This window comes from Cavia porcellus, unplaced genomic scaffold, assembly GCF_034190915.1.
Source record: "Cavia porcellus strain 051 isolate PalLab524CR breed Dunkin Hartley unplaced genomic scaffold, mCavPor4.1 scaffold_27, whole genome shotgun sequence".
In the NCBI taxonomy this organism is placed as follows: Eukaryota; Metazoa; Chordata; class Mammalia; order Rodentia; family Caviidae; genus Cavia; species Cavia porcellus.
Window position 1 is genome coordinate 36,527,703 of NW_026947510.1, and position 23,777 is coordinate 36,551,479.

The 23,777-nt window shown below is 36.1% G+C and overlaps 1 protein-coding gene across 1 annotated transcript in view; it reads right to left on the bottom strand.

Moving 5' to 3' along the window:
• Nucleotides 1–210: 210 nt before the first annotated feature.
• LOC100729999 (taste receptor type 2 member 125-like) overlaps nucleotides 211–23,777 on the bottom strand; it is a 56,744-nt gene continuing 33,177 nt past the window's right edge. Inside the window, exons 2-4 of the mRNA XM_003470299.3 lie at nucleotides 8,842–9,041; nucleotides 8,098–8,283; nucleotides 211–1,096 (exon numbers count right to left, since the gene is read on the bottom strand). Coding sequence (XP_003470347.3) covers nucleotides 211–1,096; nucleotides 8,098–8,283; nucleotides 8,842–9,041 — 1,272 coding nt within the window. The remainder of the gene's footprint in view (nucleotides 1,097–8,097; nucleotides 8,284–8,841; nucleotides 9,042–23,777) is intronic.

Sequence of the window (23,777 nt, forward strand, 5' to 3'; positions counted from 1 at the left end):
AATCGTATACAAATATCTATATATACAAATATAGATTCGTACTGTTAATATTATAATGTCTTTGGATTGATCTGATTTAAAACATAACTTTTGTAAAAATTTACAGAATTGCATACAATAAAATTTTAGGGAAGTAGAAAATTATAAATTCCAGAACTTCCAGTAAAATGACTTTCCTCTTAGAATACGACAGATGAGCCCTCCAGTGATCTATGAACCCAAAGATTCCGCGTCTTTGGATCGACACTTCAGACTTTTCAACAATAGAAAAGCGGTCTGTTTTAGCTTACTGTTTCCCAGAATCAGGACAAAGGAGTGGATGGAAGGAAAAGCAATTTCAACAGTGTGATAAAAGAGTAAAGGAAGAAACTTAGGTCTCCAAAATTGTATCAAAAGAGACAGAAAGAAAATTGTGTACAGGAGGAGAAAGGCAACCGCAGCTTGCAAGGCCTTTATGTGCGCTGTGGTGCTTGCATCTCTGGACCCTCTGACATAGCACTGCATCCTATTCAGATGTTTCCACAGGGAGAAGATGAGCAGGAAGAATGTGGTCATGGACAGAGCAAAGGCTATGAATGTGAACATAGTGCTGCTGAATAAGCGAAGTTTTGAAAACTCAGGAAAGTCCTGTAAACTGGAGTTGTAAGACATGCTTCTTATATGCTTATCAATCAAGACAGTTAGATGTGCATTTAACTGCAACAGGTGTAAAAATAAGAGAACTAGAGACACCAGAAGTGTCACTAAAACCACCTTTTTAACTCTCCACTTAAAATAAAGAAACATAGAGTTGGAAAAATTTGCTATCTTGAGACAATAAAAGATGCTGAGGCATGTGGCAAGCCAGGCATTAAAATGAAAAGTCATAGACCAAATAGCATAAGATAGTCTTAAACGGACAAAATTCATGTAGAAACCTGGGGAAAACAAGTGCAACCACCAACTTGTGAATAATATCCAGAGCAGAACAATCCTGGAGATTGCCAAAGCAGTGAGCAGCTGATCAGCTAAAGAGATCTTTCTTCTGTTGATCAGGTCCATGCAGTTCACCAGGATTATAAATACATTTCCTAAATTTCCTATTGTGAACTCCACACTAAAAACCAACCTAAATATACTTGGCATGACCCCAGCCATTATGCATAAAAGACTGGCCAAATGTAATATTACTGCTAAAGATATATTAATGCACTCATTCACAATTTTGCATACAACTGATTCTTTAAAATTTCAAAATATACTTTAAAAATGTCTCCCACCAAGGTTTTATCAAAAAAAAAATCAAAACTTGCTAATGAGCTGGTTCGTGCATTCTGCTTGAGAATCTTGTATTTTCCAGTTATCCCATCTGAGTTCCATCCAAAGACTATGAGTCATACAAACAGGAACCTGGAGTCTGTTGTAGTTGATGAAGAAGGTATCATAGAAAAAAAAGCTACATTTATTTCCATATTTGCTGTTCTTGCCTTAGTTATGTATTTTAATCTGAGTTCCTAAGATCTGGGAAAATAACATTACAAATTTTAACTTGTATAGAAGACCACAGAATCTAAACTAATATAAGAAATTTCTTAAAAACTGACATCCTTCAACACTTCAAAATTCAATCTGTGTAGTGACCTAGGCATATGTTTTGCAAAACTCAGACTGGGCATTATCAGTTAGTTACTAGTCTCATGGAGGCCATTCTTTGTACAATGCTTAATATTGAGATAATATTTATAATTGATATAATATATAATTTACTTATCATTTTAGTTTTTATGAATGTGTGCAAACACACCATATACACCAACACTCACATCTTATCTGAAGATCTATTTGAATCTAAACCCCTCTTTATCCTGCTTGAATAATTCAGATTTGTTTAGTAAACACTTGTTATACATTATGACCACAGTATTCTGATAGGTGTTAAAGTTATTTTAAAATGCTTTAAAATGAATATTATGTAGCACTGATATAAATATTCAGCAATCAGAACAATCTTTTGTGAAAAGAGTTATAAGTCTATCTGTGGTCCCATGAATTACACACTCTGATGAGCAACTCTACCTGCACAGCAATAATCCTCCTGTTCATATGCCTTTCTCTGGCACAGGATGGTGGTTTTCTCCAATCTCCTAAAGATCTCCAGATTGTATTATCTTTCTCTCACCACCCACCCATATCAGCTCCACGACCCTCACTACAAAAACCAAGGCAGATAACATATGAAATACTGGCTGAATGCAGTCAGAAAAAGAACCACAACAAAATTGTTCTTCAGTAGTTAAGAGTAACCAAGGAATCAATGGAACAATTTCAACAGTGGTTATGTAAACAAAACAAAAATACTTTAAGCATCCGAGATGAAAAGGGGTATTCACTGTGACAAGGTGATCCAATATTCATTTCCTTCAACCAATAGTGAGTAAATATAGTTATCACTATATATTTTGAAAATTCCCACAAATGTCCATAGAAGGATGTACTCATAATGTAAAAGAATAGCATGGAAAAATCTAAAAAAAAAAAAAAAAAAAAAAACCCTCCTAATAAAAAAGCATATGCATACCATCAATGTAGAGACAGAAAGATGCCTGTGTGAGTCAGCTTCCATCACTGTACCTGCCATAATTACCCAAAAAGGAGGAAAGCCTTAAGCTGATTATCATTTCAGAGGTTCCACCCAAGACCACTTGGTTTTATTGTTTTTGCATCTCCGGAAAAAGAAAACATAGGGATATGCAACCACCACTGGGTGGTGCTCTGTGGAGTGGGAGCTGATACAGAAATTTTATGGTCTTTTAACAAACATCGAAAACCTGAGTTCCTGGCAAGGGCTATACTCACCTCTGAGGAGCTTTAACTTTATCTTCCTCTCTGGATGGAAGTACTTTCTGTTCTGCCTGATCAACAGCTGCTAAGGAAAGGTAGCCTTTTTCAGACATGATGGGAATAGAATCAAGGACAATTTCCACATTTTACATCCAGAAGTCTGAATAACAGCTCAGTCCTTGAGAAAAGCAGTGAATTTATCCACATCACAGCCAATATCATATTAAGGAGACCCATTGCATTCCATGCTAATTTTATTTTTGTTGGCAAGTTTTACATAGTGGGTATAGCAAATGCAAATCGTTAAAGAGTTGTCACTCTCATTAGCTTATCCATTTATAAACATAGAATCAATCCTATCAAACTATATCTATGTAGTTATTTTTAGAAATACATTCTGGATCACCACCATTATGATTTACGAAAAATTAAAACAAAATCATTATTTAATCTCCTTTATTCTTTCTAGATTTTCAGTAGTATTGCTGTTAAATGTAAGCTTGAAGGAAAAGTGTTTTCCATTTTGAAGTATATTAGCACACACACACACAAAGACATAGACACTTAGGTATAGATAAACCTGGGCAATCAGCATTATTTACCTCTGTGAATCTAGGCAACTATGTTCTCAATAAAGAGACTCTATGAAATCACCCACAAAATGAGCATACCTGATTATTAATCGAAGAAATGATCCCTAGTGTTGTCTGATTCCATTTAAAGAGGAAGTAAAGAACTAGAAGAAGAAGCTGAAATGGTGATTAATGAGCAAGGATCCCCCCAACCCTGGAGAAGTCAGTGGGCAGGAAAGCACTGACTGCTCATCATTCCTGCAGGACCAAGACTGAGCACTGGCAGCATCAATGGGAAAGACAGATACAAGAAACAGAGTTCAATAGCCTTTCTTAGTGGATTCATCAACAAGCTGTTCATTAGGCTCTGTGTCCATAAACCAAGAGCAAATCTGAGCTTAAAAGCTGATTCCTGAGCCCAATTTTTTAAAGTTTCAGCTTAGCATAAAGTTAATCAATGAAGCAGAGTCCTGTGATTGAGGAATATCTAAATCCCCTTCACACAGGTCCCTGAAAATACACAGAATTATTAAGGACGAATTAACATAGTGTTTTCCAAAGACCTATAACCATTTGTAGGATACCAGTACCTAAAAGAGAAGGTACCTGTTCAAGTTCTCCGGGGAGTTCAAGTTCAGAGACGGAACTAATAATGGTAAATGGAGAGGGCAAAGAGACATTAGGATATATTGCATAGAGTGAAAGACTGAGAACAGTAATGCTTTCCAGAGCTTTGAATCATGTCCATACCAACGTGGGATAATGTGTTGATGTTTTTTAACTGATCCTGAATGCATAATATCAACAGAGTTGATGGAGAAATGCTCATATGTTTCCTGATCTGTGAAGCAATGGACATTCTTGTAAGCAGGACTAAGTTGGTAGCCTGTGAAAGTCTTTTCCTGGAAGATAAAGAATGAAAAACCAAATGAGCATGGTCTTCAAGGAATGAGTTGATTGATTACTACTAATAAAAGTCTTTGAAATTGAGAAGAAGTGATGTTTTTAGAAGTATGTGTCTGAACAGAACAGGAAGTTCACTGGGAGGATAACCTTGAAAGCTATTTCTTCCAGGCACCTCTCTTCACTCTTTGCTTCCTGCTCCTATAAATGAACGACTGGTCCTGCAACTTACCTTTGTTACATGTCATACTGCCTTGTAGCAAGCCAACTGTGGACTGAACTGTGAGCCAAAACAAACCTCTTTTCCTCTAAATTATGGATGTTGGGTGTTAAGCCCCAGCAATGAAGGATGTGACCAAGAGATAATATTATGATAGTAATACTTTCCTAAGTTGGTTTTCAGGAATTTAGGGCTAGCCCTGGCTAGTTCAAACTGGTCAAGAGACCAACTTTTTTTTTGCGGGGGGGGGGGGGGGGCTTGAACATCTATACAGTGAGTGATATGCTGATGTCACGAGGCCAAAACTCCACTCAGAATATAGTGCCACATGCTCTGAGTTGCACTGTATGAAGAGCCACGAACTTTGAAAACACTACTGATTGTATCACTCTCCTTTACTTTCAAACATGCTTTTCATCGCCTCACACAGCCTTACTTCTTTATTGCATGAATGGACCTAAAGCCTATCTACAAGGGAAAGATGTTAGAGTGGGGAATCTTATCTCCAGATGCATAGCTGAGTTGTGATAAAATCTTCCTCTAAGGAAAGCACATTTTGATGGCTGGCCTTGTACCTGGGATAAAAGCGTAAAAGTTTAGGGCACACTGACAATCTTTATGAGAAGAGGCCACAAAACCACTAGGAAATTACAGCAAGGCAACATATTTCCTCAATGTAGTTCCTTGTGTCTAAGAAAAGAAATGACAAAAGTAGAGCATTAAACCAAACCAACATTTTTATGTCTTGGGGATAAAAACTATGTATTTGTGCAAGGTATTGACACCAAAATATAGGATAGATTAGTTTCCTTGTAATTTTACAGAAGAAATAAAAAAAATTCTGAAAGGAAAAAGTGACAACCATATATTGATTTTTAAAACTAAGGATTTTGTCAGAATAAATCTTTAGTGATATTGAGCCTTTCAGCTTTTCTCCCCATAAACAAGTTAAGTCAATCAATTTAGACATTTCATCCATACTCTAAAACTTGACTTACTGACATTCAAATTTGATGAACTTATTTAATTATATAAACATTAGACAAGGCAAACATCTGCAAAACAGTGAAAGAATATATCTTTATTTGCAAGTTTGCAAATGAGAACTCAGCTTTCACTTCTGTATCAGCTGCAAAAGATTGCAGCGTTATGGAAAGATGCAAAGTTCACAGACAGGATCTATTTTGAGATGTGTTGAAATGTTTTGCATTTGAAAATCACTGAGCTCATTTTTTAGCATTATTGGCATTGTTTTATATTCACATTGGTTGCAGAATGTAAAGAGCTACAAATATATCTGGATTTTCAGAAAACAGATTTTGTTAGAAATTTAGGTCTGCAGATGGCAAGTTGCAACCAGTGACAGTAGACTTGACTTTTTTTTACATTCAGAGTTGTTAAATTTATGAATGGAGTTGACTGAGTATTTTTTGGCACTGTCTCAGGCCATGCAGAGAAAATGAGAGAGAAGGCAAAGAATAGACAGACCTTCAATATGGGCATGGGAGAGTTATAAAGAGATATAAGTGCTCTCAACTAGAACAAAAAAGTGCAGTTACTTTCCTCAATTCTGGCTGGGGAAGAAGTTTTGGAGGTGGGAAAAATGACATATTAACAGCTGATTTGAAAGCATCTGCCTGTGTAAAACAGGACATAGAAAAATTTACTGGGGGCTGGGAATGGAGGTTTGGGTGGTTGTAGAGTCTTCGAATCTGAGAGGGCTCTGTGCACATGCAGAAGAGGAGCTGGAGCTTTATCTCTGGAATGAGAAGGAGAACATAAAAGTTACTTTTGGAGAGATATGTTGCTTTTCGGGTTCCAGTACCAAGTTGGGCAAATGTCATGTTACAGATAGTTAAGCCTAAGGCTAGCAGAATCTGTCAGATTTCATGGTCATCCAAATCATGGCAGAATTTGTTTTTGGAAATTTTGTCACAGTATTCATTCCTCTGATGATCTCCACTGACTGGGTGAAGAGACTAAATACTTTTGCTTTTGATTGAAATCTGTGTACCAGGTGATTCCAGAATTATAGCACTTGATTTGGGAAAGTGAAAGCATTGATATAAATCTAGGATTAATTCAGGTTCATAGAGTGGGCAGGTAAACCATTTTGCACTTAACATCTGGACAATAACCTACTGAGCATCTAGCTTATTACTAGCTTTGACATAATTCATTTGGTCAACATAGCCAGTTTTCACAGCCTCCTTTTTCTTTACCTAATGAAATGAGACAAGAATGTGTTTCAAGTGATTCTTCTGCAAATATTAGTGGTTTTCTATTGTCTTGTGGTGGGTAGCAGGTCACATGAGGATGAATAAATTTGAAAGAAATGTAAATGGGAAGATGCAATTGAGGGATGCAGTGAAATGTTAAGACTTGCTTGTGTGGGTTTTACACACTTCACTACATCATGCAGGTTCCTGCTGTTAATCTCCCCAGTGAAAACATTTTGAGAAGATGTAGGTGCACCATGAAGGATCTCAAGATCCAAGCACCATGGTCCCCACGAAGACCTTTAAAACTGTTGTATCCTTTCTCTTATTATTTGCATTGTACTCTTGGATATTCATTTTATAAAGTTTGGTTTTTAATAGGCTGCTCAATTCACTGGTTCACTTACTTCCCATGCTAGTGGAATTGTTTCTCCATTGAGACATTACTTTGTCCAGATTTGTGGAGACAAAAAACTAAAAAAAGGGAACTGTGGAGTTTCAAGCAAGCAGGTGGGCACACACTATCCCCGGCCCAGCCTATTTGGGACCTGCACACCATCTGGGTGCAGAGTAAGGGCTGGGTGGGTCTGAGGCACTTGCATCCACCTCCCCATGAGTCCGGAGGACTGTGGATTTCTAAGCAAGCAGGCAAGCATCACCAGTTCCAGAGGCCCGGCAGCCTGCGGTAAGTGCCCAGTGCACTCTCCCCCAAGCCCAACCTGTTCTGGACCCTCGAACCTTCTGGGTGCAGTGAAGTGGCTAAGTGGATCCAAGGCACCTACATCCGCCTCACCATTCCAGCTGTGCTCAGAGAATGGTGGAGTTTCAAGCAAGCAGGGTGGCGCACACTATCCCCGGAGCCCAGCCTATCTGGAAGTGCAGAGTTCTAAGCATGCAGAAGAGCACCACTGGTTCCAGAGACCCAGCAGCCTGGGGGAACTGGGTGCCAGAGTCTCAGGAACTGAGAACATAGAAGTGGATTTCCAACAGACCCTGAGGGAGCTTTCAAAAAACACTTGAAACACAGAAATATAGGAAAATGACAAAATGAAAGACCAAATTACAACCTCAAACCTCCAGCCCATCACAAGAAACCCTAGGAGCGATGTATATAGAAGAAAATATATGCTGTACACCTCAAATATTGGACATAATAGCTACTGAAATAAACAAGCAACTCTGGGAAGCTTTAAAGGAATTCAAACTCAAAATAATCTCCCAGGTAAAAGAAGAAATGATAAAAGAAATGAAAGAGATTCTGAATATATCTAAAGAAAACACAGTTAAAAAATTGGAGGAACTATACAAAAAGAATCCCTAGATGAGCAATAGAGGAAACAAACAGAATACATAAATCAGATGCACAGAGATATACAGAAAATAAAAAACTCCATTGAAAGCTGTAAAAACTGCCTCAATGAAAGTGAAGATAAGGGGATGGGGACTTAGCTCAGTGGCATAAACGCCTGCCTTGCAAGCAGGCAGTCGTGAATTCGATCCCTGGTACCAATAAAAAAGAAAAAGACAAAAAAAAAAAAAGAAAAAGAAAAAGAAAGTGAAGATAGAATTTCAGACCTTTAAAACAGGATTGCAGCTAGTGAACAGGAATAGAATGATCTTTCAAAAATAACAAGGAACCAGGAAATAACAATTCAACAACTGCAAGATGACACAAAGAAAAACAACATAAGATTGATAGGCATTAATGAAAAAGAAGGGGACAACATAAAGGACGTCTAGAGGATATTTAGAGAAGTAATAGCTGAAAATATCTCAAACACGAGATCAGAAATTGACATCAGGTTCACTGAAGCCTATAGAACTCCAAATAGTCATAACCAAAATAAAACTACACCCAGACATACAATAATCACCATCCTAGAAATCCAACACAAGAATAAATTATTAAAAGCTGTCAGAGAGAAAAGACAGATCACTTACAAAGGAAAACCTATCAGAATCACAGCAGATTTCTCAGCACAAACAATAAAGTCAAGAAGAGCATGGAGTGAAGTATTCCAGATACTAAAGCAAAATGATTTCCAACCTAGACTGATGTGCCCTGCAAAACTACCATTGAAGGGAGGGGACTCCAGTCCAGCCCTACCTGCTGCCTCTCCTGCCCAGGGAGCAAATTACCACCGCTGCCAGCTGCAAGGTGAGGTCCCAGCCAAGTAAAGGGGACTCCAGTCCAGCCCTGCCCACTGCCTCTCCCACCTGTGGAGCACACTGCCACCGCTGCCGGCCAGGAGGAGAGGACACAGCAAAGTGGAGGGGACTCAGGTCCAGCCCTGCCCGCTGCCTCCTCTGGCCAAGGAGCACACCACAGCTGCTGGCCGGAAGGAGGGAGCTGGGCTGAGCAGCTGAAACCTCTGACCTGGCCTGCGACATTCTTTTGATCTGGAGAGCACCAGCACTACTGCCACTGCCTGGAGGAAGGAGCAGTCCTGCTGAGGAGGCCTGCTTAGGCCATAAGGGAACATTCTATAAGCCTGGGGAGTTTTGCCATCCAAGGAGCTGGATTCTTACACAACATCCAATCCCTGGGAGATTATAAGATCCTTGCTATAGAGGGTTGGGGGCCAACTGGACTTGCAGCCACAGTATACTGGGCTTAACAGGATTTGGGATTGTCTGGACCACACCAGGTGGCCTTCTATCCCTCAGGGGAGCTTTGCTACCAGAAGGGAAAACTGTGCAAATTGAAGAGGATTTAGGTCTACCTGAGAGGATCCTGGCAAGCCTCTTTTAATGCAGGGGCTCCGCTGCCCAAAAAGGGAGCTACTACCAGAGGAGTCCTAAGAGCCCAGGACATAAGAGTCAATTTACAATACGACCAGGGGAAACTCTGGAACAACACTTGAACAGTAATACAGGAAAATGACAAAACGAAAGATCAAAATGCAATCTCAAACATCCAACCCATCCCAAGAAAGCCTAGGAGCCATGTACATAGAAGAAAATACATGCCATATACCTGAAATACCCGAAACAATAGTAACAGAAATAAAGAAGCAGCTCCAGGAAGCTTGAAAGGAATTCAAACTAGAAATAATCTATCAGGTAAAAGAATAAATAATAAAAGAAATGAAGGAGATGCTGAACATATCTAAAGAAGACACAGCTAAAAAATTGGAGGAACTAAACAAAAAGATAGAATCTCTGAATGAAGAATATAAGAAACAAACAGAATATATAAAACAGATACAAAGAGATACAGGAAATCAAAAACTCCATTGAAAGTTGTAAAAACTGCCTCAATGAATGCGAAGATAGAATTTCGGACCTCAAAGACAAGATTGCAGACAGTGAACAGGAAAGGAAAGATGTTTTAAAAATAACCAGAAATCAAGAAATGACAATTGAACACCTGCAAGATGATGCAAAGAAAAACAACATAAAGTTGACAGGGATAAATGAAAAAGAAAGAGACAATACAAAGGATGTCAAGGGGATATTTAGATAAGTAGTTGCTGAAAACTTTCCAAACATGAAATTGGAAACTGATATCAGGATCAATGAGGCATATAGAATTCCAAATAGCCATAGCAAAAATAAAACTAAACCCAGACATATAATAATCACCATTCCAGAAATCTAACAAAAGAATAGAATATTAAAAGCTTTCAGAGAGAAAAGACAGATCACCTATAAAGGAAAACCTATCAAAATCACAGCAGACTTCTCAACACAAACAATAAAGGCAAGAAGAGCATGGAGTGAAGTATTTCAGACCCTAAAGGAAAATGATTTCCAAACTACACTGATGAACCCTGCAAAACTGTCCTTCAAAATCAATGGGGAAATAAGATACTTCCACGACAAAGAACAGGTGAAGAAATTCCTGATCACCAAGGCAATCCTGCAAAAAATACTGAAAGACAGTTTGGATACACTTAAGAAAAAACCACTTAACAAAGCAGACAATTAAATAGAACAGAAAGATAAAGATGCAACAGCAGAAATATAATATGTCAGCAATAAACCAATACATAACAGTTAAAACCATTGACGTAAATGGTCTCAATGCACTAATTAAAAGAAATAGACTGGCAGAATGGATCAAGAAACAAAATCCAACAATGTGCTGTCTATAAGAAACCCATTTAACCCCAAAGGATACTCACGGACTGAAAGTCAAAGGATGGAAAACAATACTTCATGCAACAGGAGCCCAAAAAAAAGCAGCGGTAGCTATTCTGTTTGCAGACAATGTGAACTTCAAACCAATAATAATCAGAAGAGATAAAGCAGGTCACTACATACTGGTTAAGGGAAAACTTCAAGAGGAAGAGAAAACTATCTTAAATATATATGCACCAAATTCCAAAGCACCCAGTTTTATAAAACAAGCAATATGAGAATGAAAAACCAAACTACCAGTAATACAATTATAACAGAATATTTTAACACACCATGGACACCAATGGACAGACCAACTAGACAGAAAATCAGCAAAGAAAAAAAAAGAGCTGAACCAGACCTGTGAACAAATGGAATTGATAGACATATACAGAGTATTCCACCCAACAACAACAGAATACACATTCTTCTTAGCAGTACATGGGTCGTTCTATAAAACAGACCATATGTTAACTCACAGGACATATTTAAAGAAATTCAAAAGAGTTGAAATCATCCCCAGCATGTTATCAGATCATAGCGCTATGAAATTAGTAATTAATGATAAAAGATACTGCAAAAATCCCACAAACACATGGAAACTGAATAACACACTCTTCAGCAATCAGTGGGTCACAGAGGAAATTAAAGAAGAAATTAAGCAATACCTACAAGAAAATGAAAACACAGATACAACTTACCGGAATCTGTGGGATGCAATGAAAGCTGTCCTCAGGGGCAAATTTATTGCACTGAGTTGCCACATCAGGAAAACAGAACAAATACAAATAAACAACTTGATGCTACACCTCAAACATCTAGAAAAGGAAGAGCAAGTCAAGCCAAAAGCCAAAAAAAAGGAGAGGAAATTATAAAACTCAGAGCAGAATTCAATGCAATAGAGACTAAGAAAACAATACAAAGAATCAATGAATCAAAGAGTTGGTTCTTTGAAAGAATAAATAAAATTGATAAGCCCCTAGCCAACCTTATTTAAAAAGGAAGAAAAAGCTCAAATTCATGCAATAAGGAATGAAAAATCACTACAGACCCAATAGAAATACAGGAGATCATCAACACCTATATCAAAAACCTCTACTCTCAAAGGTTTGATAACACAGAAGAAATAGACAGATTTCTAGAAGCGTATGAAGTACCAAAGCTAGGTCAAGCAGAAATAAAACCACTGAATAACCCAATTTCTATTAATGAAATAAAAAATGTAATTAAGTCATTGCCTACAAAGAAGAGCCCAGGCCCAGATGGATTCACTGCAGAATTCTGCAAGAAATACAAAAAGAACCTAATGCTGACACTCCTCAAACTCTTCAATCAAATTCAAAGGGAAGCAATCTTTCCCAAGTCATTCCTGAAAACAAATATTACTCTGGTACCAAAACCTGAGAAAGACCCAACTGAAAAAGAGAACTACAGACCAATCTCCTTAATGAACACAGATGCAAAGATCCTCAATGAAATATTGGCAAATAGCATGCAGCAAATCATCAAGAAGATTATACACCATGACCAAGTTTGATTAATCCCAGGTATTCAGGGATGGTCCAATATGCATAAATCAATAAATGTAATCCACCATGTCAATAGAGTCAAAGTAAGAATCACACGATCATTTCTATAGATGCAGAAAAAGCTTTTGATAAGGACCAACATTCATTTATGATAAGAACCTTGCAGAAAAGTGGAATAGATGGTCTTTACCTCAACATAATAAAGACCATCTATGACAATCCAACAGCCAGTATCATACTAAATGGCCAAAAATTGAAGGCATTTACTTTAAAATCAGGCACAAGACAAGGATGTTCCTGTCACCACTCCTATTTAATATAGTACTGGAAATACTAGCCAGAGCAATTACACATGAAAAAGAAATAAAAGGCATAAAGACAGGAAAATAAGAAGTTAAATTATCACTATTTGCAGATGATAGGATACTCTACACAAAAGAACCCCAAAACTCCATTGAAAGAATCCTAGATATGATAAATAAATTCAGCAATGTGGCTCGATACAAAACCAATATTCAAAAATCAATAGCATTCTTATACACTAACAACAAAATCACAGAGAGAGAAATAAGAGAAGCCACACCCTTCACACTAGCAACGAAAAAAAAAATGAAATATTTAGGAATTACTCTCACGAAAGAAGTGAAAGACCTATACAGGGAAAATTATAATACACTGAAAAATGAAATTGAGGATGACCTCAGAAAATGGAAAGACATCCCTTGCTCATGGATAGGAAGAATAAATATTGTGAAAATGGCCATTCTCCCAAAACTGTTATACAGATTCAATGCAATTCCAATAAAATACCATTAACATACCTCATAGATCTCAAGAAATCAATCCTAAAATTCATCTGGAGTGAGAAGAGACCTAGAATAGCAAGGACAGTTCTAAGCAAGAAAGGCAAGGCAGGAGGCATCACAATCCCAGACTTGAAGTTATACTACAAAGCAACTGTAGTAAAATCAACATGGTACTGGAATCAAAACAGAGCCACAAAACAGATTAGAAGATACAACCACAACTACAAACACACTCAACCACCTTATCTTTGATAAAGGGGCCAAACATGTTCACTGGAAGAATGACAGTCTCTTTAATAAATGGTGTTGGAAAAACTGGTTCTCCATATGCTAAAAATTATACTAGACCCATGCCTGTCACCATATACTAACATAAAATCTAAATGGATCAAAGATCTAAATATTAAAACAGAAACACTAAATCTATTGGAAGGCAAATTGGGTAAAAAACATGAAGACATATAGGTAGGTAGAGAATTCATGAACAAGACTCAAATCGCATGGGAAATACTTCCCAGAGTCAATAACTAGGATCACATCTTATTAAAAAGTTTCTGCACATTGAAAGAAATCTCTAACATAGTGAAAAGCAAACCAACAAATGGAAAAACTCCTAGTGAACTGCCCCTCAGACAAAGGACTTCTGTCTAAAACATACAAAGAATTTAAAAAAATCACACCCCCAAAATTCAAAGACCCCATCCAAAAATGGGCATCTGAGATGAATAAACAATTTTCAGATGAAGAAATACAAACAGCAAGTAAATATATGAAAAAATATTCAGCATCAGTAGTCATTAGAGAAATGCAAATTTATACCACGCTGAGATTTCATCTCACTCCTGAAAGAATGGCCAAGATCAAGAAAACCACTAACAGCAAATGCTGGAGAGGCTGTGGGGGAAAAGGAACTCTCCTACACTATTGGTGGGAGTGTAGCCTGGTGCAACCATTGTGGAGGCCAGTCTGGAGATTTCTCAGAAAGCTGATACTGGAAGCACCATTTGACCCAGCTATTCCACTTCTATGCATATTCCCAGAAGAACTGAAAGCATCATACCACAGTGATATATGTGCACTTATGTTTATAGCAGCACAATTTGTAATAGCCAGATCTTGGGAACAACCTAAGTGTCCATCAACTGAGGAATGGATAAAAAAGTTGTATTTTTATACAATGGAGTACTACTCAGCTATAAAGAAGGATCACATTTAGACATTTATAAATAAATGGACGCAGCTTGAGACCATACTCATAAGTGAAATAAATCAAGCTCACATGTATAAATACCAAATAGTTTCCCTAGTGTAAGAAACGATAAGAATACATGAAATTACGTGGTAATCAGGATTCCCAGTCACACTGGTTTGAAGCCTTATAACGTTTTCACTCATTAATTGGAATGGTTTTAATCTGGGTTTTATTTTATTGTCTGTGATACTACAAATAACTATTTTGAAGAAAATCAGAGTGTAATAGCTAGCGCTGATTTGATATCATCCTGTTCTGAAGCCCCATCAAGTTGTTGTTCATTTGTTTTCATTGGTTCTAACATGTTGTCTCTTATTATATCTTAATGTATGCAATAGTATAAGCAAATTTTTTATAGACAAAGAGATAATATAGAAATTGATGTTCAGTTTCTGCTAGCTGGTTCTAGATGCCCTGCAATAATTTCATTCTCTTGAATGGTTTCACACTCTCTTAATAGGTTTGATGCTATAGTATACGAAGTTAGACTCAAATATTTCAAGGAAAGAGTCACTATGGTAACTACTATTAATGTCAGGCTATCTGGTGGCAAAACACAATGATGCTTAAATTTTTCAGTTCTGACCGGGGTTGTGCTATTGATATGTTCTTTTTTTTATCTCAATCTCCCCCCCCTTTTTCTTTCCTTTTTTTAAAATTAATTTATTTCTTAGTATCTTTTAACTAAGGGAAAACTAAATTAAAAATAGTGCGATAGATTACAGTAACTTTTTTGTTTCCCTATTAACCTGATTTGAACCCCTGTATTGTTCTCCACATCTTGTTCTGACTGATTTTATTATATTCTGTTTTGCTTAATAGTATCAAGTTTGAGCATATAGGCAACCATTGGGAAGGCAACCAGATATTCTATGATGCCCGTTATTGTTTGACTATTATCTTCTTTGGAAGTCCTGTAAGCTCTTTAATGTGGTTTTATTGGTCTTCTGTACTGTTTTGTTCAATTCTTTTATACTAGCTGATATAAGCAACTCTTTTAATGGTAACAAGAGGCATAATGGTAACCATTGTTGATCACCTAGGAATCTTTTTATTTTTATCATTATATACTATTTCCACCCTCCTGTTCTAACTGGCTCTGTTTTGCTTTGTCACATTGGGTTTTTCTTTGGTCCGTCTTGTTTTGTTTTTTGTTTTTTGGCTTTTAAAAAATCATTTTCTTTTCCTCTTCAAAGTAAAAGTTATAAGAACTGTGGGAGTAATGGAAACCAAAATGTGTGATTGTTAGCATAAAAAAGAGAGGAAGGAAAGTGATCTAAAGGATATAACTGCAAGTATATTTAAATGTGTAGGATAGAGAACCATATTGCTGAGTTTTTCTTGGATCATTAAACAGAACTGACTGCAAACTCACTGTACTAATGTCCACTTTGTATGCTTTAATTTTGTTTGACAACTTTCTAAGATGACAATACATGATCTATTAACTGGTGAATTTTTACTGTGTATTTTTTTCTCTTGAAATTCTGTATTACTTCTAGCCTTTTACTGTTTTGCTTTGTTTAGTTTCGTTTTTCTCTTTAAAAAAATAAAAAAATCTATCATTGAAAATCAATGGTGAAATACGATACTTACATAACAAAAAACACATGAAGAACTTCATGAACCCAAGCCAACCCTGCAAAAATATTGAGAGACAGTTTAAATACACAAAGGAAAAAAAATTAAGCAAAGCAGATAATTAAACAGAACACAAAGATAAAGATGCAACAGCAGAAAGATAACATGTCAACAATAAACCAGCATATAACAGTTATAACCATTAATGTAAATGGTTGCAATGCACCAATCAAAAGAAACAGACTGACAGAATGGATCAAGAAACAAAATCCAACCATATTCTGTTTACAGAAAACCCATCTAACCCAGAAGGATACTCACAGACTGAAAGTCAAAGGATGGAAAACAATACTTCACACAACAGGAATCCAAAAAAAAAAAAAAAAGCAGAAATAGCCATTCTGTTTGCAGACAACATGAACTTTAAATCAACAATGATATATATATATATATATATATATATATATATATATATGACAACTATTAACAGAAATTAAAAATCAAATTAGCAGTAATAAAATTGTAACAGGAGACCTTAACACACCATTGACACCAAGGGACAGATCAACCAGACAGAAAATGAGCAAAGAAATAACAGAACTGAATCATGCCTGTGAGCCAATGGACTTGATAGACATATACAGAATGTTCCACCCAACATCAGAATACACATTCTTCTCAGCAGTATATTGGTCATTCTCTAAAATAGACCATATATTAACTCACAGAACATATTTAAACAAATGCAAAAGTGTTGAAATCATCCCTTGCATGTTACTGGATCATAGCGTTTTGAAATTAGAAATTAATGATAAAAGATACTGCAAAAATTCTACAAACACATGGAAACTGAATAACACCCTCTTGAGTAATCAGTGGGTCACAGAGGAAATTAAAGAAGAAATTAAACAATACCTACAAGAAAATGAAATAGAGATACAACTTACCAGAATCTGTGGGATGCAACGAAAGCCATCCTCAGAGGAAAATTTATTGCACTGAGTTCCCACATCAGGAAAACAGAATAAATACAAATGAATAACCTGATGCTACAACTCAAACACTGAGAAAAAGAAGATCAAGTCAAGCCCAAGGCCAAAAGACGAGAGGAAATTATAAAAATCTGAGCAGAAATCAATGCAATAGAGACTAAGAAAACAATACAAAGAATCAATGAATCAAAGAGTTGGTTCTTTGACACAATAAATAAAATTGATAAGCCCCTAGCCAACCTTATTTAAAAAGGGAAGAAAAAGCTCAAATTCATGCAATAAGAAATGAAAAAGGTGAAATCACTACAGAATGTATATAGAAATACAGAAGATCATCAACACCTATTTTGAAAACCTCTACTCTCAAAGGTTTGATAACACAAAGAAATAGACAGATTCCTAGAAAAATATGAAGTACCAAAGCTAGGTCAAGAAGATGTAAAACTGCTGAATAACCCAATTTCTACTAATGAAAGTGAAAATGAAATTAAGTCCTTACCTGCAATGAATAGCCCAGGCCCAGAAGGATTCACTGCAGAATTCTACAAGAAATACAAAGAGGATCTAATGCCAACACTCTTCAAACTCTTCAATGAAATTGAAAGGGAAGCAATCCTTCCTAAGTCATGCCTTGAAGGAAATATTACTTTAGTACCAAAACCTGAGAAAGACCTAACTAAAAAAGAGAACTACAGACCAATCTCCCTAATGAACACAGATGCAAATATCATCAATAAAATACCAGCAAATAGGATGCAGCAAATCATCACGAAGATTATATATCATGACCAAGTGGGATTCATCCCAGGCGTGCAGAGAAGGTTCTGCATACATATATCAATAAATGTACTCAACTGTATCAATAAAGCCAAAAGTAAGAATCACATGATCATTTCTATAGATGCAGAAAAAGCTTTTGATAAGGTCCAACATTCATTTATAATAAGAACCTTATAGAAAACTGGAATAGATGGTCTTTACCTCCATATAGTAAAGGCCATCTATGACAAACCAACAGCCAGTATGATACTAAGTGGCCAAAAATTGAAAGCCTTTACTTTAAAATCAGGCAGAAGACAAGGATGTCCTTTATCACCACTCCTATTTAATATAGTCCTGGAAGTACTAGCCAGAGCAGTTAGACAAGAGAGAGAAATAAAAGAGGTAAAGATAGGAAAAGAAGAAGTTAAATGTCATTGTTTTTAGTTGACGTTGATACTCTACGTAGAAGACCCCCAAAACTCCATTGAAAGATTCTTAGATATAATAAATAAATTCAGTAATGTAGCTGGATACAAAATCAATACTCAAAATCAATAGCATTCTTATACACTAACAAGAAAATCACAGAGAGAGAAATAAGGGAAGCCATACTCTTCACACTAGCAAGCAAAAAAAAAAAAAAGAAATATTTAGGAATTAATTTTATGAAAGAAGTGAAAGACCTATACAGGGAATATTATAATGCACTGAAAAAAGAAATTGAACATGATCTCAGAAAATGGAAAGACATCACTTGCTCATGGATAGGAAGAACAAACATTGTGAAAATGGCCTTTCTCCCAAAACTGTTACACAGATTCAGTGCAATCCCCAAAAAATATTATCAACATACCTTATATATCTAGAGAAATCAGTCCTAAAATTCATCTGGAACTTGAAGAGACCTAGAATAGCAAAGGCAACTTTAAGCAGCAAAGTCAAGGCAGGAGACATCACAGTCCCTGACTTGAAGTTATACTACAAAGCAACTGTAATACAATCAACATGGTACTGGAATCAAAACAGAGCAGAAGATCAATGGAATAGATTAGAAGATACAACCACAACTATAAACACACTCAACCACCTTATCTCTGATAAAGGAGCCAAGCAGGTTCACAGGAAGAATTACATTCTCTTTAATAAATGGTGTTGGAAAAACTGGCTCTCCATTGGCTGAAAATTAAAACTAGACCCAAGCCTATCACCATGTACTAAATTAAAATCTAAATGGATCAAAGTTCTGAATATTAAAACAGAAACACTAAATCTATTGGAAGACAAATTAGGTAGAAACCTTGAAGACATAGGGGTAGATAGAGAATTCATGAACAGGACTCAAACCGCACGGGAAATACTTCCCAGAATCAATAACTGGGACCACTTCTTATTAAAAAGTTTCTGCATGTCAAAAGAAATCTCAAGCATAGTGAAAAGAAAACCCACCAACTGTGAAAAGATCTTAGTGAACTCCCCTTCAGACAAGAGACTTTTATCTAAAACATATAAAGAATGAAAAAAACTCATATCCCCAAAATTCAAAGATCCAATCCAAAACTGGGCATCTGAGATGAATACGCACTTCTCAGATGAAGAAATATAAATGGAAAAGAAATACATGAAAAAATGTTCATCATCATTGGTCACTAGAGAAATGCAAATTAAAACCACACTGAGATTTCATCTCACTCCTGAAAAAATGGCCAGGATCAAGAAAACCAACAACAACAAGTGCTGGAGAGGCTGTGGGGAAAAAGGAACTCTCCTACACTGTTGGTGGGAGTGTAGACTGGTACAACTTTTGTGGAGGTCAATCTGGAGATTTCTCAAAAAGCTCGCATTGGAAGTCCCATTGTCCCAGCTATCCCACTTCTAGGCATATTCTGAGTAGAACTGAAAGCATCATACCACAGTGATATATGTGCACCTATGTTTATAGCAGCACAATTTGTAATCACCAGATCTTGGAAACAACCCAAGTGTCCATCAACTGAGGAATGGATAAAAAAGATGTGGTATTTCTATACGATGGAGTACTATTCAGCTATAAAGAAGGATCACATTGAGATATTTATCAATAAATGTGCCCAGCTTGATACCGTACTCATAAGTGAAATAAATTAACCTTGCATGTGTGAATACTGAATAGTTTCCCTAATGTAGAAAATGATTCAAATGTATAAAAGTATGTAGTAATCATGATTCCCCATTATGTGGCCTTGAAGCCTTATAAAGTTTTCTCCTATTAATTGGGATGGCTTTATTCTTGACTGCTTGGTATTATTGCCTGTGATGAAATGGTCAGTTATTTTGAAGAAAACAAGTCATCATAATAGCTAGTGCTGATTTAATATCCTCTTGTTTTGAAGCCCCACCAAACTATGGCTCTTCTGTCTCCATTTGTTTTATCATGTTATGTCTTGCAGGATTATATTATATGTGATAGTATAAACAAAAATTGTTACAGGCAAAGAGATAATATAGAAACCATTGTTCATTTTCTGTTAGCTGGTTCTAAATACCCTACAATGCCTTCATTCACTTGAATGGTTTTACACTCTCTTGATATGTTTGATGCTACAGTATATGAAGTTATATTCAAATGTTTCAAGGAAAAAGACACTACAGTAACTACTATTAAGTCAGGTTATTTTTGTGGTTCAACCTACTGGTGAAGCAGTAGGTTGCTGAAATTGTCATGCTTTGACCTGTATTGTTATGTTGTTATGCCCTCTTTTATCTGATTCTCTCCCTTATTCATTAAAAAGAATTATTTATTTTTTATGATTTTTTTAATTAAGGGGAAAAATAAAAAAAAAGTAGCAGGATATATTATAGTAACTTTTTTGATTTCCTATTAACTTGAAGTCCTGTAATACTCCCACTATCTTGTTTTCACTGATTAGACTCTGTTCTGTTCTGTATGATAGTATCAAGTTTGAGGGTATAGACAACTAGTTTGAAGGCGATAAGATTCAGTATGATGCCCATTCTGGTTTTAGTATTACCTTCTTTTGCAGTCCTGTAATGGTTACAATGTTTAGGTTTTATTGGTCTTGTTCTCTACTGTTTTGTTCAACTTTATAATACCTAATGAGATAGACAATTCTTTTTAAAGAAGCAAGAGGCATTATGGTAACCACTGTTGATTACCTGGTACTCTGTTTTTACATCATGTGCTATGTCTATCCTTGGTTTTGAATGACAGCTTTGTTTTGTCATATTTGACTTTATTCTCTTCAAAAAAAGTAATGAGAACTATGGGAGTAATAAAACCCAAAATGTGTAAATTTTGTTGTAAAAATGAGAGGAAAAAAAGTGCTCTAAAGGATACAACTGCAAGTGTGTTTAGGGGTGTTAAATAGATAACCATATTAATGTTTTTGGTTGGATCATTGAACACAACTATTTACAGTCTCACTGTTTGAATGTCCACTGTGTATGCTTTGATCCTGTGACTTGAGCAACTATCTCTAAAATGATAATGTGTAATCTACTAACTGGTGATTTCTTACTTTTTTTTGCCGTTCTGTATTACTGTATCCTTACACTGTTTTTTTGTTTCGTTTTGTTTTTTCTCTCTTTCCTTTTAAATTAAAAAACAAAAAACTAAATAAAGGCCCTTTCAATTGGTTCTGTAAGAGGCAAGGTGTTGGGTGAAATAACTGACACCTTCAAGTTAATAGACCAGTACCAGACAAGGTGTGACTTTATTTTTTAAATTTTATTTAAAGAGGAAAAAAAAAAACCAGAAAAAGTAGAAATACATAAGTTCAAAAAATAAACACTAAGAAATCACTAGTTGATTAATTACAACCATCATGTTAGAAATAGCTTTTCAAGTTTCAAAATTAAAGCATACAAAGTGGACAATCAACAGTGAGACTGCGAACAGTTCTGCAGAATGATCCAACAAAAACTTAGTAATATGGTCATCTATCTTACACACTTAAACATACATGCAGTTATATCCATTAGAGCACTTTCTTTTCCTCTCTTTTTACAACAGCAATTACACATTTTGGGTTTTCTTACTCCTAAATTTTTTACTACCTTTATACTTGAGACATGTGATATTTATAATTATGATTCTTATTTATTTCATTAATGAGGATAGTCTCAATGTTGTCTTCATTTACCAATGAAGACCTCAAGATCATCCTTTTTATATCTGAGTAATATTCCATTGCAGAAAAATGCCACATCATTTTCATCCATGCTGCAGTTGATAGGCATCTTGGTTGTTCCCATGATTTGACTCCTACAAATTGTGCTGGTATGACATGGGTGCACGTATATCACTGTGATATGACCTTTTCAGTTTTTCTGAGAAAATGCCAAGGAGGGGAATACCTGGATTAAATGTAACTTCCAATCCTAGTCTTCTGAGAATTCTCCATACTGCTTGCACGAGTCTACATTCCCTCCAACAGTGTAACTGTGTTCCTTTTTTTCCCTGCAGCCTCTCCAACATTTGTTATCAGTTGATCTCTGGATGGCAGCCATTCTTTCCAGAGTGAGATGAAATCTCAGTGCTGTTTTATTTTGCATTTCTCGAATGACCAGTGATGGTAAACATTGCTTCATGCATTTATTTGCCATTTGTATATCATCATCTGAGAACTGTATGTTCATCTCACATGCCCATTTTTGGAGAGGGTCTTTAAATTTGGGGGACTTTGCCATGTTACATTCCAGTTATTTGCTTTCTGCTTTTCCCCTTGTTTAATTGATTGTCCTACCTGGTGGTTTCTTTCTGTTGTTTTTCTGGTGATTGTGGTCATTTTTATCTCTATCTAGTATGTCTTTCAACACTCTTTCTAGTGTTGGTTTTATAGACAGGAATTTTTTCAGTTGTTTTTTGCCACAGAAGTATCTTGTTTCTCCATCAAATTTGAATGAAAGTTTTTCTGGGTACATCAGTCTGGGTTGAAAGTTGTTTTCTTTCGGGGCTTGAAATATCTCACTCCAAGCTCATCTTGACTTGAGGGTTTTTGCTGAAAAATATGCTGTGATTCTAATGGGCTTTCCTTGATTAGATGAGTTGGGTCTTTTCTACAATAGCTTTTAGTATTCTGTTTTTATGTTGTATGTCTGAGATCTTTATTATTATATGTCTGGGTGTAGGTTTATGTTGGTTGTGACTGTTTGGTGTTCTATTTGCCTTACTTATGTGCATATCAGATTTTCCCCCATGTTTGGGAAATTTTCTGCTCTTATTTCTGTGAATATTTTAGTTATTCTTTGCATTGACTCCTGCATCTTCCCTGATGCCTATTAATCTTATATTGTTGCTCTTGGCATCATCTTGAAACTGCTGGATTGCCATGTCATGTTGCTTTTTATGTTTAAAAGTTTTATTCTTTCATGATCACTAGTTGTGATCATGTCCTCAAGGTCCGAAATCCTAACCTCAGCTTCATTTAAATGGATTTGCCAGCTGTCAATATAATTTTTAGTTTCTTGAATGTCTCTTTGAGTGTGTTTCTTGAATTCTTCCTGTTTTCCATATTGTTCATTCAAGGTTTCAATCAGTTTCCCATGGTCCTTACTTTTTTCTCTGTTTCTTCTTTAGCTGTGCTCAGTAACTCTTTACTAAGGTTGTTATTTTTATCTTTAAATGGGAGAGTATTTCTAATTTGATTTTCTCTATAGTTTCACGGAATTGTTTTTTATTTCACTTGCTATCTTATCAGAGATTTCTAGCGTGTTACTTTTGAAATCCTCTATTTCAATGTCTTCTGTACTTGCTTCTGGTGGACTAGATGTTTGAGATTGCATTTTGCTTTTCTGTTTTTCCATTTTCTCCTTTTGAGTTAATATTTTGTCCTTCAAGCCCACTAGTGTCAATGGTTGGTAGTGTATATCTTGGGGTCCTAATGTAAGGTTATTGTTTGTCCAATTTCTGGGTCCCACAATGAATGGGTGGGACAGTTACCTGACTTCACACTGCAGGGCCTGTTTGGTGAGTCCTACATTCTTCCTGGGCTGACAAGCCT